Below are 15,375 nucleotides of genomic sequence, written 5' to 3' on the forward strand. Positions count from 1 at the left end.
ATAACACTTCACAAGAACAGAAATACTATGAAAAATAAAAAAGCTATTTAAATCCACAAAAGAGAAAGTAGTGTAGGGCATGGTTTCTCTGTGGTTGAGTAAAACAATTTTAGAGAAATTAATTTTGTTTGTGAGTTTTCCTTAAATTTTTAATTTATAGGATCTCATCAACTTTGCTTATATTATATTTTAGAGGAACTCAACTAATTAAAAAATAAATGGTTTTCTGCCTTTTGATATAGTGAACCTAGAATTCTATACTTCATGTGACAGTGTAGTGTGGTGTGGTTAACAAAAACTGACAATCTACTGTTAGGCTTCCATCTTTTCCCTCAATACAGTGTGCTAATAGAAACAAAACCAAAATGTAATTCAGAATTTTTTTTCTTCTTTTTGAGGCTCATGTCCTATCACTCTAGTCTCTAAACAAAAAAACCCCTCCTTATTTAACAACTAAATATTAACCCTTGCTTATATAATTACATACAAATATTATTTCTACCCTCTCTCTACTGCTTCCAAAAGTCCTTCATGATATAAACCAGATGCTTTCCTTTTAAAGGAAAAAAAGGGGGGAGGGGGCAGTCAGAGAAGAACATGTGGCAATAATTCAAGAAATCTGGTCCAAGTGAATGAAAATGGATTTTTGAGCAGAATGGATTTTTAAAAATTAAGCAGGCAGGACAAAATTGAAGAGAATCTTAGGAGAACTCAAGATTCAGATTCAAAGTAGGCTGGATTTGCCAACTAAATCTAAAATTTTATATATGTTTCAAATAATCTTGTATTGGAGGTCAGTGATTTCTAACTCTGATAATTCCACACATATACTGAAGATAGTAATGTCTAATAACCATGCCCCTCATTAGAGGAGGCACTATATTCACTGGCCCGGCCATGTATGTGTCTCAATTCAATTTTAATATCCTATAATAAATGCAAGGAAAAAACCCACATTCCTACTATTCAACACATCATCTTGGCACAAATGCAGCCATTTATATAAAATGATGACTGTTATTGGCCTTTCTAACTGATTTAATTACATACATTTCTAACAAAATATATTGGGCAAGACTTTAAGGCTAAAAATCAATACTTACCCCTTCTCAGTTCTTTTTTTTTTTTTTTTTTTTTTTTTTGCGGTATGCGGGCCTCTCACTGTTGTGGCCCCTCCCGCTGCGGAGCACAGGCCCCGGACGCGCAGGCCCAGCGGCCATGGCTCACGGGCCCAGCCGCTCCGCGGCATGTGGGATCCTCCCGGACCAGGGCACGAACCCGTGTCCCCTGCATCGGCAGGCGGACTCTCAACCACTGCGCCACCAGGGAAGCCCCCCTTCTCAGTTCTTTACTATCTTATTTAAACAAAATGCATTTTAGCAAACACCCCATTTCAGCGGTTTATTATTCATTTTCTACCTAAGAGACAGTATTCTTGTGATTTTAGTATACAAAAGGTGGCATTTCAAAGGAGGAGAAATGGATTATTCAACAAATGATTTTGGTACAACTGGAGAGCCACTCAGAAAAAAGTGAAATTGGCTTAAATCATACTTTACTCCACAATAAATCAGATATAAGTGTAAAAAACAAAAAACATTACAGTATTAGAAGAAAATACCTGTGGACTTAGGTCTAAGAATGCCACAAAACCAGGAAATCATAAAATAGAAGATTGATAAATTTGATGACATGAAAATAAAGACTTTCACATGGGAAAAATAAACATATAAAGTCAAAAGCAAACAGAAAACTTGGAAATATATTTGCAACTCATATAGCAAAGAGCAAAATTTTTTTAATACATAAAGACAAATCACTTAGAAAACCCCCAACAACCTCACAGAAAAATGAGCAAAGGACATGGACAGTTCAAAGAAAATGAAATATAAATGGCTGAAAAAAATGAACCCTCACAATAAAACAACTGCCATTTAAGTACACTGAGATACAATTTTTCACCTAAAATACTGCTTAAGATCAAAAAGTTTGATGATAGGATGTGTTGGAGAGGGGGTGGAGAAATAGCCATTCATTGCTTATACTTTTCTGATGGGAGTATTTTGAAGTGTGAGGAAAAAATATCAAGAAACATATAAGAAGTATAAATTACTACAACCTCTAGGAGGGCAATTTGAAATACTGATCAATATTTAAAAGTTACATACCCTAATCAATAATTCCATCCTAAACATTAATTACCCTATACTCACATTTCTGAAATGTCATGTGTAAAAGTATAATCATTGCAACATTGTTTCTAGTAGTACAAGATATAAAGCAACCTAAGTGCTCATCAATAGACAACTGTTTCAATAAAGTTTAGTATGACCACAGACTAGAATAGCATGAAGTCCTCACAAAGAATGAAGCAGTTCTATACAAGTTGGCTTTAAAAGATCTCCAAGATATATTAGGTGGGGGGTAAAAGACAAAGTGTATATAATATGTATATATTATGTTACTATTTGTAAGGAAAGGGAAAAAAATTTACCAATTCCATTTCTAGAACTTTATCCTACAAATACATTAGCAGCATGTGGATTGTGTATGTGTGTGTTTATTTTTTAAAAAATAAGACCAGATTCCTAGCACACGGGCCTCAAAACGAAGAGGTTGAAGTATATTGTTTTGGTTTTATTTCTATACCAAATAGATAGTTTATATATCAAACTGTTACAAAACAATAGCCTTACAGTTTCAAGAAAATGACTATCAATGTTTCAGAAATGGAATATTTTCCTATAGGCATGCCAAAGGTCTTTCCCAATGGTCCTTTCTAATTCTCAAGTCTTTGAAAGTCCATCCCCGTAGCCAAATTTAGTGGCCACACTGGTATCACTGTCTCCCCTCTTCCTTGCCTTCAAAGGTCAAATCTTTCTTTCCCAATTCCTTTAGAAATAGATTCTTTCATGTATTTTATGAAAAATTATGTTTTTTAAAAAAAGATGTTAAGAAAAAGCAAACATTCTTAGGAATGGATTATAAACCTATTATGCTAAGAACCTCTTACTGTTAAGATCACATTCATTCCTTGGTGAGGTACCAGTCTAACAAAGCAGGGGACAGAATAGAAAAACTGAAGAAAGGAAAGGAATGGAAAGGAGTCTCTGATATTTAAGACTCCAATTTCATTATTTTACTTATGGCTAATTCTAGGTAAAATAGAATTTTATGAACTCTGAAATTGCATCCCAATTTATCCTAATCCATATACTGTCAGGAAGCAGGTCATTGATTCCATCTAGCCTCCCACTGCACACAAATTGAGCTCTAACTTCTGGGAAAAGGAAACAGGTGACAATTATCTTGAAAACAGCCAGGAAGTCTGGTTCTAGAGTTGGTGTCTTTAATTAATTACTCTCAAAAGAGCCTCTTTAAGAGCTTTTGAGGGACTTCCCTAGTGGCACAGTGGTTAAGAATCTGCCTCCCAATGCAGGGGACAAGGGTTCGAACCCTGGTCTGGGATGATCCCACATGCCGCAGAGCAACTAAGCCCATGAGCCACAAGTACTCAGCCTGTGCTCTAGAGCCTGCAAGCCACAACTACTGAGCCCGTGTGCCACAACTACTGAAGCCCACGCGCCTAGAGCCTGTGCTCTGCAATGAGAAGACCACGCACCGTAACCAAGAGTAGACCCCGCTCTCCGCAACCAGAGAAAGCCTGCGCACAGCAACGAAGACCCAACGCAGCCAAAAATAAATAAATAAATATTTTTAAAAAGAGCTTTTGATACTTAAAGGTCCTTTTAGATACCATTATTATTATACAATAGTATTCTTGGCTTCTAAAGCATTAAAAGTTTCAATTTTCTGGAAAACTCACTTTTGAAACACTTCTTTTCCTAGTCACATAACAAATTAGTTGCTACCCTATTTTCTAGCAGTTACTGATTAAAAAAAAAGAGGCACTGCAGGTCTTCAATGGTATGATCGTAAGCCAAACTAAGTGCATTTCATAACGTCCTAAAAGTTCCTTCAATTGTGCCTTCATATGTACCTTTAAGAAACTGAATTACAGACTTTGAACAAATTTTGGCCAATCTAGATTCAAGGAGGCAGAACTTGCCAACTGCAAATGGCCTTGTTGTGAAGCAGATGTAAATGCTAACCACAGCACAAACCTCACAGGCTCTTGGTGAAGGTGTGGCTGGGAAATCTAACATGGGAACTAACAGTCTTCTCCTCTCAACAATCCTCCTAATCAGCATCTTTGAAGACATAGCAACAGCTTCTGCCATCACAACATTGCTGCAAATCTCTGACGTGATATCTGTTTCCTCTCCAGTGTATACTAACACACTAATTTTCACAGTATGAAAATTCTCAGCAAATGCTGACAGTACCACAGAATGACTAATGTATGTAATGTATCACTGTATGAATCTGTGTTTATGAATTTACTGTTCTAATCAGATTTTTCAAATTTGTCAGATACAATTATGAATCCATGAGTACCTTTAACCAAAAAAATGAAGTTTGCCACAAGTGCAAAATGAGAGCGTTTGTTGGCTTACAGTGTCTATCCACTTGCAAAACTTGTTGAAAAGTAAAAATAATCAGATCACTTGAATCATTTTATTTTTTCTCACTGCACTTGGTACATTATTAAACTGTCTAGATGTCTTAATACTGATAATCACAATAATATTAATTTTGATTTTTAAAAAAAATTACAAAAGCAGTTCTTTTTGAAACACATTTCAACAAGGCAAAAATATGCTGTGTAAAAAGTAAAAGTTCCCATCCCACTCTTCCTTGTTTATGAGAATCATTGCCTATAGCTAGCTGGGTGCTAGCCTTTTGACATTTGAAATTTTTTAATAGAAATGAAGAAATCCAGAAGCATTATAAAGAAATCTTCCTATTATAACAACATGTACTAGTGCTTCTTCTAAAATTGTCATTAACTCTTTTATAGGGAATTTAGAAATACTAAAAGTTCAGGTACCTCTTTTTCCATTGTCCGGTCTTCTATGAAATACATTCTAGAAAAATAAAAACTCACTGACTTCAAAGAACTGGCTTTATAAGGCTGACTTAGGCCATATGTGTGCCCTATACTTTAGTCAGGAGTTCCACTCCTGGAAAGGGTTTAATTTAAAGGCACTGTGGAAGCTTGCTATTTGAAAGAGTTGTGTTATTAATTCTTTTGTAAAGTGAATAGTTTTCCTATAAAGCACTACTTCCTAATTTATCTTCCCACATGTTGGAAGTTTTAAAAATGAAATACAACTATACAAAGGTTCCTGGTGTCCTGAACACAATCCCATAGGCTCTGTAATCAATGTGCAAGCTATTGATAAAATCTGTTATCTTCCAGTTGACATGGGGCAAAAACCAGGATTCTGCACACAAATACCATCAGAAATAACAGACTCAAGCACAATGATTGAGGCTCACTTCTCAAAATGAGAACAGATCTGTTACGGCCTGCAAACAAACTGTAAATTCTATTTCAACACTTTCACACTCTTTTCTATGGTAAAGTTTCAAAGCAACAGTTATAAGACTTTTTTTAGGTTGTTGTATTATCTGGAAACAAGGAGCACATTATGTATCCATGAATGCTAAAATCTAGAAAAAGCATTTGGTGTTCTGCAACCTTCCATGAATGCTAAAATCTAGAAAAAGCATTTGGTGTTCTGCAACCTTCCATGAATGCTAAAATCTAGAAAAAGCATTTGGTGTTCTACATCCTTAAGGAGAAAGTGTCTTCATTTAAGTTTATATGAATATATGTAGTATATCATAGTGTAGACTCCATTTACAAAAAATATATGTACATATAAATACTAACACTGAGTCATTTCAGTGGGCAATACAGTAGAGAAATTACCTCGTATTTACATTTCTTTAAGTCAATACTTAAAACGTTCTGATTTCAATTTTAATTACTATTTCTCTACTTTCTCCCTTGCCACCTTTTGAATTAAAGCCTTTTAAAGTTTCAAATTTGAGTTGGTGTATTAATGGTGCCCTATTTGCAGCCACTTAGGAAAAATACAAAATGTTACAATTAAACAGCTCTTTCTGAAGGCCAATTCAGACACAAAAAAGGATAGTTTAATAAACAAGAGAAAACGCTGTGCACAACGTCATAGAGCTGGCAGAACATACTTATTCTGGGCAACATCATCTTTTAACTGACCGAAATATATTTGTTTCTCTTTCTTTTTTAAAGTAGGAGGCGAAGAGAGTAAGGGTCCCCGAATAATGTGTTTTGACAAGACGCTGAGGGGCGAAAAAATCCACAGGCTGTTCTACCGTGAGACTAGAGTTTGTTAGGTTTCTTCTGGCTTGTGGAGACTTGTACAGAAGACAACGTTATTTACGTTTCGGAGACGTCCATTTAAATGACCGAGGCAGCTGTCCCTCCCAACCGCAGCATATTCTGCCCGGGGACGACTCGCGGTGGCAAACGCCACCCCCCGCCCCACTGGCCGCCGCTTCACCTGAGGGGAGTGGGCCAGCCTGCGACGCCCCGCCGGGCAGGGCGTCCGTCTGGGCGGTAGCTCAAGGGGCGCCCTCCCCGGTGAGCGTTCTCCGAAGCTGTTAGGGTGCGAGGGAGGGGAAGCAACGCGACCTCCGTGAAGCCCAAGCAGTTGGCCGGGTGCCCGCCCGCCCACTCGCCCGGTCCCTTGCCCTGATACCTCGTCCTGGCCGCGGCTCCCGCCACACTGCTTGCAGCCCAGCAGCTCCGAGACGGCCAGCGAGGCCGTATACGCTTCGTTCGCGGCTGTAGCCAGGCGCATGTCGGCGCGGGGACAGCTGCGGATGCGCAGGGGAGCCGCGGCGGCGCGGAGGAGGCGAGCGCTGGACGGGCTGCCTGTCGGCCTCTCAGCTCAGAGGCTGAGCGCCTCAGTCTGCGCTGACTGCTGAGGCAGTGCGGGGCGGGACGGCGCAAACAAACAAGACACGTGGCCCCGCCCCCGCCGTCACTCCGCCGAGTCGGCGGCCGCGCGCGCCAATGGGGGCCCGCAGCGCCGCGGCACCCCGCCCCTTTGGAGCTGAGGAGCGGGCGCTGGCGGGGGGCGGGCTACGCGGCCGGGCGAGAAACAACCTCTAGGGAACGAACTCCCGCGAGGAGCTAATCCTCGGGTCGGAATGGGCTCTGTCCGCCGGGAGGTGTGCGTGCACTGCGTTGGAAGATTCAGCGCGAGCCGTCGGGTTTCAGTTGAAAGGCAAAAGTGTCCCTGTCCCAGCATCAGCAGCCGAAAGCTTGCCCTCCCTCCACCCGCTTGAATCCATTTACCTAGAGCCAAACAGCAACCCACCTCTAGGCTGATCCCAACACCACCAGGAGGAATCAAATTCGCTTCACATTTTATAAACTTTTGAAATTTCCCTTCTTTCTTTCCAATAATGCCCAAACATCGCTGACTGGGCCGCAGAATGCAGAAACAAGTAGGGGACCATGACCCATATTCAATGTAAAATTATTTTGGGTAAGCTACGTAGAAACTATAAATATCACTGTCCTACACAGATAAGCCTTGGTAGCAGATCTCTAAATTTTTTTTCTTCCCAAGTATATTCGAAAGCTTTAAAATTTGTTTCCTCACAAGCGCCCTAGGTTCTAAAGAAAGAATCTCTGAAACCTGATGAGGAACGTAAGAAAACAGGTCATAAAGGAACACAAATAACTGACATTGTTGGATCTGGAACACAAATCTCTCAAGTTCTGTGTCAACACTATTTCCTTTCAGGGCTCCATTAACTTCTTTTAAAAAAATTAACTCCTAAATTAGGTCTCTTTTTTTGCATGTTTGCCCCGTATTTTCAAAGGCTTACATGCTCAGGTTAAAAAAAAAAAAAAGTTGGAACATTCTGATAGAAGGAAACAAGCAGAGTTTAAGTCAATAAATACTGACAGACACAGAACCAGGGCTCATAAATGAAAATAAGTTTCAGTCTTAGGAGTGAGGTTACAATGTCTCAGAGAAAACTGAGTTACTCTTTGAGCTCTTAAACTGTCACATTTTAAAAGTAGCAGGTTAAAAATGGTTACTTTTTATTTATCTTCTCCAGATAAATAAAATGATGTTATATGTTCTCATACACTGCTTTTATAAATTGCAGAAGCCCAAAATATTTTTGCTGGTCAAGAAAAGCAATTTGAGGTTAATACTGACATAGAAGAAAAGGTTACAGAGACGTCCAAGCTCTGTTCCTCTGAGCACAGCCACAAAAACAAACAGTCTAATCTGATGCCCACTCAGCCACAAACACACAGGCAAAAATAAACCCAGTAAACCATCCAATTTGCAACAATATGACATACCCTCCAAGATAAACTGATTGTAGATGAATAACGTGGAAACATAAATGGACTTGATGTAGGGGATGTGAGCTATAGAGCTACTTAATGAGGGAAGTATATGAAAAATAATGACTGGCTCTAGAAGAGTTGAGCTGTGATTTTATTTTCTGGAAGGAATAAAATAGTGGGGGTTAGCTGTCTAGTAGGGCATAACCTTGTCTGTAACATTAAAATTATATCATTTACAAAATGGAGAATGTTTACCTTTTTATTTCCTAATGAGAGGCAAGGGAAAAGCATTCATTTAGCTAATGCAAAAATGGTTTAAATGCAAATTAGAACTGCAAACTGTGTATACACACGTGTATATATACATATGTGTGTATGTATACATATATATGTTCATGTTTGATACTTTGTGCTTGATAAATATTTATTGAAGAAATATATGTTGAAATTGAATAGGAAGCTCCAATTAGGATCTTTTTCTTTCTTTCTTTCTCTTCCTTCCTTTCTTTTTTCTTGTCCTTCCTTTCTTTTTTCTCTTTCTTTCTTTTCTTTCTTTCTTCTTTCCTTTCTCTCTCTCTCTCCCTCCCTCCCTCCTTCTTTGAAAGTTACAGTTTATTTATTTTGATGCTGCCTTACATAAAAAGAAAAATAATTTTAATATATTCTAATTCAGTCCTTACTGAGACCCTTTCAATCCATTAACTGTCAAGGTTCCTTTATGGTTTCTATAAAGACTGACTTAAGGTCTTCAAAGAGTACTGATTTTTGCTCTTTTTGACAGAGCAGTAACTGTGAATTAGTCACTCTCTTCTCTAACATAAAAAGGCTACCTCCAAATAAATCTATTAACCAAGAATTCCAACAACTGTATTGACCTGAAAATATCATTGTGTAGATCTCACTTCTGGAAATGCTTTGTTCCAAATCATTTAATAAAAAGTTTATATTTTCCAAAGATTTCACATAGGCCAGATGTCCTGAAGGTGCTTCTCCTAATGAACCCCCAGTGCTAAGCATGTCGTAAACTTCCTGAGCACCGATTAGTAATTGGAAAGGACTACATTTTTGATATTTACCACAGGCTATCATTATAGGCCAGCAGCTATTTATAAAGGCTGCTATTTAAACATTTCCTTTCAACATTTTTTTCTTCAATGAAGAATCCTGACATCTAATCCAAGAAGTAAGGTAAATCTGATATATTTCCTTTCCTCTAAAAATGTTTTGGGAATTCCCTGGTGGTCCAGTGGTCAGGACTCCGAGCTTTCACTGCCAAGGGTGTGGGTTCAATATCTAGTCGGGGAGCTAAGCTCCCACAAGCCATGAGGCACAGCCAAATAAATAAATATAAAAATAAAAATGTTTTGGTAGACCTACTCAAACTGTATCAAAGTGAGGTTTTTGCATTTGTCATTAGCAGGAATGGGCTCAACTCTAATTTTCTCAAGAACAAGATGTTACAGCCATGTAAAAGAGTGGTGTCAAATGACTTGATCTGAACAGAGAACTATGTGGCATTAGAGAGTCCAGACTTGGCATGGTGGTTCAAGATGGGCTTCCAGAAGGAAGAGATATCTGAGCTAGGGGCTTAAAGGATTAGTAGAGAGGCCTTGGCAAGAAAATTGGGGGAGAGTTTGGGAGAGTAAAGACAGAGTTCTAAGCAAAGAAACCAGCATGTGCAAAAGCCCACAGGCAGGGGAGAGACTGAGAGTGGTAGTCCATTAGGAAAACTGAATAAAGGAAGTTCACTGGGGTCTAGAGCACAGGGTATGGAGAGTAATGGATGAAGTTTAGGTAAAACATAAACAGTAAGGAGGGACCTTGTTTAAGATTCATTAAGGACAATAAATTTCATTCTTAAGAGTAATGTGGAGTTACTAAAAGTTTTAAAGAGTAGAATGACATCAAATTTGCATTTCAGCTAAGGTTTAGGCAAAACTAGATGCAGGAAGACGAGCTAGGAAGGCTGTTGAGGCAATTCTGTCAAGGCAAGAGGGTGATGTGAAGAAAAATGGAAATGAAACAAAGTGTAGGGATGAAGGTGGATTTGTCTCTCCAACATGATAATAAGTTTCTTGAGAAAGGAAATGATGCCTCATACTTTTGTTTTTGAAATTTAGGAGATAAATCTCAACTTATATGCTCTCCTGACCAAGTGGCTTCCCTAAATCCATTAGACTTTAAAAAATATAGTCACATAATGAAAAAGAATATGTATATTTTAATAGAAAGAATATTAATCAGGCCAAAACATATAATCACACTTTCATGGACCACATATTAAACCTTGAATTTTCTCATTAACTAAAGGAATTAAAGTACTATAGATCTGTAGATCTATTCTTTAGAAATTATATTTAATAATTGGTTAGATACACATAGCCATGATTTTAGCCATTAAACCAAAGAACTCCTTTAAGAGGGGGAGTGGGATTTGTTACATTTATGTGGTTTAAACATTCTTGAAAAAAATGCCGTATTGTCATTTAAAACATTTTTACTTGGAATGAATGCTGGTTTTTAAGATTACTTCTGCTTACTAATTTTGTCAAGATTTTTCTCCTCTAGCTGATATCTTCCTGTTTTTTAAATATATAGCTTGCCTGCTAAGCACTTTTTTCCTTTCAACATCATGTTTTGGGTATGTTGAGATCCTTCTAGTACTGAACTTTAATTTTATATTCTCTTATTTGTCCTCTACTTTTTTTACTTCTTCAGTTTAATTTTTAGAATTATATTACTTATAAAGGAGCAAGAATGTTGACAAATCTTTGCTATCTTTCTCTCCTTTAGGGTTTCTTCTTTTAGAAATGCACAGTTTTAAATTTCTACATAGGGTTTTAGAAACATAGACCATCACTCATACTTGTAAACAAGTAGTATTCCAAGTAGTGTCAGTGTTTTTAAATTAGAAAATCGCTTTCCCTCAAAGAATAAGCATGTTAAATCATGGTCAGGTTTTCCAGGCTAATGATAAGACCAACATATCAGACACTAAGAACTTTACACTTCTAAGGCAGATACAATTATTTCTATTTTACAAATTTGTAAAACAGAAACTCATGAAATATTGGTAACTTGTCCAAGGTTGTAAAAGTAGTCAAATGCAGACTGAGATTAGAACCTAGGTCTGTCTGAATCCAAAGCAGCAGAAGCTGGGCTGCTTCTTTTAATGAATATTTTTTAAAATGTCAATAATGGTATGTTAGCTTAAGTTCTTGATTCCGATGGCAAGAAAAGAGGGCAGGAAGAAAGAAAAAGGTATCTCCCTTGCTCATACTCAGGGCGAGATCTGGTTTTAAAAAACAGAAAAGAAAAAAGAAATCATGGAACGTGTGGCCTTGGTCTTTGAGAGCTTCTCTCCTCTATTTCTCTACCCCTGTCATTTCTCTCAATGTCTCCCCAGACCTTTGGTAACTTCATGCTACCCAAAGCTCCCTCAGAGTTTACCCAACTTCCTACCTGCTCCTCACATTACTCCTATTCTTCTTAGAATAACTGGTAGGTATTAGGAAGAAAACAGACTTCTTATACTAACTCACACTTATTATATGAGGGAATGACATCTCTTACTAATTTATTTATTTATTTAGTCTGTCTCAATAGAATGTAAGCTCCATAGAATCAGAATGTTTGTCTTTTTTGTTCACTGCTGTATTTCTGATATCTTAGTGCCCAGCACAGAGTAGACCCTCAAGAGTGTATTGAATGAGTGAACTCCACAGAGATGTTTCCATTTAAAAAAAAAAAAAGAAGCCTAACTCAACTGAAAACTTAATAATGAATTTCAAGTTCAATATTCATATAAGAAAAGATATGGGCCATCTAGACAAACACTTTTGGAGGCTTTGGGGTCACTATTTAGGCAGGCAGGCAGGCTCTGCTTGGGAATCAGCTTGTCCTTTCCAGCTCTACCAAGCAAATTCTGTTTTTCATAGTCTCTTCCCATCTTCTCCTTTGGAACCCCAGATATTCCCGAGTTCCTTTGATTTTTCTGTTTCTGTTTTCCTGCACTACCAAGATAGTGGCTATATAGGTTTGGGCAATGGTACATATGGCTCACTTGTTAAGTCGGGCAGGTACTTACAAGTCAGACACTGTCTGTATACATACCATAGTTTGACAAATTCATGAACATTTTGTAACCAAATCTGGCTTTAAACATCCTGAGACTTCTCTAAAGTGAAGTGACCGTAAAGAAAGTGTTGAGATATCAAAGTTAAGTGTGATATTTCATTCATTACAACTTTTAGAGGCTAATTACTTTTCAGCATTGTTGCTGAAGTAAATAAGAAGGAATGGATTCAATCTGGAATAGGATGAGGTTCAAGAAAAAGGTGAGTGTAGTGGGAAACAGAATTATTAGGTCTTTATCCTGTATGTTCTTAGGAGTTACTGAAGGTTTTAAAGAAGGACAAAAAGGAAATACCAACTCAAAAAAAAAAAACACAAAAAGGTAATGGAAGATACTTAATGTATTACATATTCAAGTAGAAAATATTTCTCAGGCTGTACATATATACTGTATTGTATTTAAAATAGTTTTTGAACATAGGCAGAACACTCTATGACATAAATCACAGCAAGATCCTTTTTGACCCATCTCCTAGAGAAATGGAAATTAAACCAAAAATAAACAAATGGGACCTAATGAAACTTAAAAGCTTTTGCACAGCAAAGGAAACCATAAACAAGATGAAAAGACAACCCTCAGAATGGGAGAAAGTATTTGCAAACGAAGCAACTGACAAAGGATTAATCTCCAAAATATACAAGAAGCTCATGCAGCTCAATAACAAAAAAACAAACCCAAATCAAAAATGGGCAGAAGACCTAAATAGACATTTCTCCAAAGAAGATATACAGATTGCCAACAAACACATGAAAGGATGCTCAACATCACTAATCATTAGAGAAATGCAAATCAAAACCACAATGAGGTATTCACCTCACACCGGTCAGAATGGGCATCATCAAAAAAATCTACAAACAATAAATGCTGGAGAGAGTGTGGAGAAAAGGGAACACTCTTGCAATGTCAGTGGGAATGTAAATTGATACAGCCACTATGTAGAACAGTATGGAGATTCCTTAAGAAACTAAAAATAGAACTACCATATGACCCAGCAATCCCACTACTGGGCATATACCCTGAGAGAACCATAATTCTAAAAGAGTCATGTACCACAATGTTCACTGCAGCACTATTTACAATACCCAGGACATGGAACCAACATAAATGTCCATCGACAGATGAATGGATAAAGAAGATGCAGCACATATACAGAATGGAACATTACTCAACCATAAAAAGAAATAAAATTGAGTTATCTGTAGTGAGGTGGATGGACCTAGAGTCTGTCATACAGAGTAAAGTAAGTCAGAAAGAGAAAAACAAATACCATATGCTAACACATATATGTGGAATCTAAAAAAAAAAAAAGAAAATAAAGATGTTAAAATGGTTCTGATGAACCTAGTGGCAGGACAGGAATAAATATGCAGATGTAGAGAATGGACTTGAAGACATGGGGGTGGGGGGAGAGGGGAAGCTGGGACAAAGTGAGAGAGTAGCATTGATGTATATACACTACCAAATGTAAAATAGATAGCTAGTGGGAAGCAGCCGCATAACACAGGAAGATCAGCTCAGTGCTTTGTGACCACCTAGAGGGGTGGGATAGGGAGGGTGGGAGAGAGGCTCAAGAGGGAGGGGATATGGGAATATATGTATACATATAGCTGATTCACTTTGTTACACAGCAGAAACTAACACAACAGTGTAAAGCAGTTATACTCCAATAAAGATATTAAAAAAAAAGTTTTTGAGGAGCTGGATTTCATCTGTACCTAAAAACATATGTGAAAATGCTTTTTAAATTCACAAAATGCTTCTGTTTGTGGGCACAAGGCAATAACTGGTTTTAATATGTAACCTATACTTTTAAGTACAAGGAATATATTGGTCTGGCATAATATAAAAAATTATCTTCTCAAAATAGAATAAAATCAAACCTAATAGCTTCAACTTATCCTGAGCCCACAGACTACATGGAACTGAATTCTCAAGTGTTTACTTCCTTTATAAAACTGAATTTACCCACAGTTAAAATGCTTAGGCTAAATGCATATTAGTAAATCATTTGCTTAATCACATCTGAATTTTGAATGTTATATTCATACTAGAGATAATTTTAATTCAAAGAAACAAAATCCTAATGACAATATTCTAAAATCTTTTAATCAAGTTATTTTTTGTTTATAACAGCTATCCTGACCTCCCTATCCATGACCCCTCGCCATGATTAGTACTACCAAGCTGTGAATAGAGTTCAACAATATGTGCTTTTCTAACAGCTCAAAGAACCCCCCACTCAGTTCCTTTGTGATAATCTTTAGTTGTAGGTCCTTTAATCCTTTAAACCACCTTCTTTCTTTGCCTCCTTCTGAGATCTCTTGTTTTTCAAGAGGGTATTAAGTTGTAGATCCTTAACCTCGTCACAAAGTACAAAGCCACATCTACAAACTACTTGCATATTACTAAGCATTTTAGAAATTAAATGCCATTCACTGGATTTTCTCATCTGTTCTTCTGCCCTCCAAAATCCTCACTGCACCTCTGTGGGCCATTTTGCCCTTTGCCCAAAGTATGTGGGTACATTCAGGGCACTGTAGTTCAACAAATATATTTATTTTCACTTACCATTACTATCTCTCTATTTAGCTAAGAATACTCAAAAACAGAATGCAACTTTAAAAATTATGTTTTGTTTAGTTTTTTTTTACATGAGGTTAAGTTTGAACAGAAATTCAAGATCATTTCATTTGTAGTAATAGAAAATCTGATTTTCCTAATTTTTGGCAAATAATTGAGAAACACTAAAATAGCATTTTATTCAGATATTACAAGTTGGAGAAGGTAGTATTCTTTTTTAACTTGTTATATCTCTAATTTAAAAAGTATGTTTTGGCATAGGTTTATGTACGGATGTCAGTGCTATTATTTTACCAATGAACAGTAATCTTTTGTTGTTGATGTTGTTTTGTTTTTGTTTTGTGGTATGCAGGCCTCTCACTGCTGTGGCCTCTCCTGTTGCGGAGCA

The 15,375-nt window shown here is 37.3% G+C and overlaps 1 protein-coding gene across 4 annotated transcripts in view; it reads right to left on the reverse strand.

The window, feature by feature from the left end:
• The window catches only part of SESN1 (sestrin 1), a 114,407-nt gene that overhangs the window by 15,676 nt on the left and 83,356 nt on the right, over positions 1-15,375 (reverse strand). Inside the window, exon 1 of one of the 4 annotated variants that reach the window (XM_059083614.2) lies at positions 6,654-6,939. The exons of the other annotated variants lie outside the window; for them this stretch is intronic. Within the exon in view, the coding sequence (XP_058939597.1) occupies positions 6,654-6,755 (102 nt within the window). The 5' untranslated portion in view covers positions 6,756-6,939. Of the gene's footprint in view, positions 1-6,653; positions 6,940-15,375 lie in introns of those variants that run through there. 4 annotated transcript variants of the gene reach the window in all.

This window comes from Kogia breviceps, chromosome 13 (genome assembly GCF_026419965.1).
Source record: "Kogia breviceps isolate mKogBre1 chromosome 13, mKogBre1 haplotype 1, whole genome shotgun sequence".
NCBI lineage: Eukaryota > Metazoa > Chordata > Mammalia > Artiodactyla > Physeteridae > Kogia > Kogia breviceps.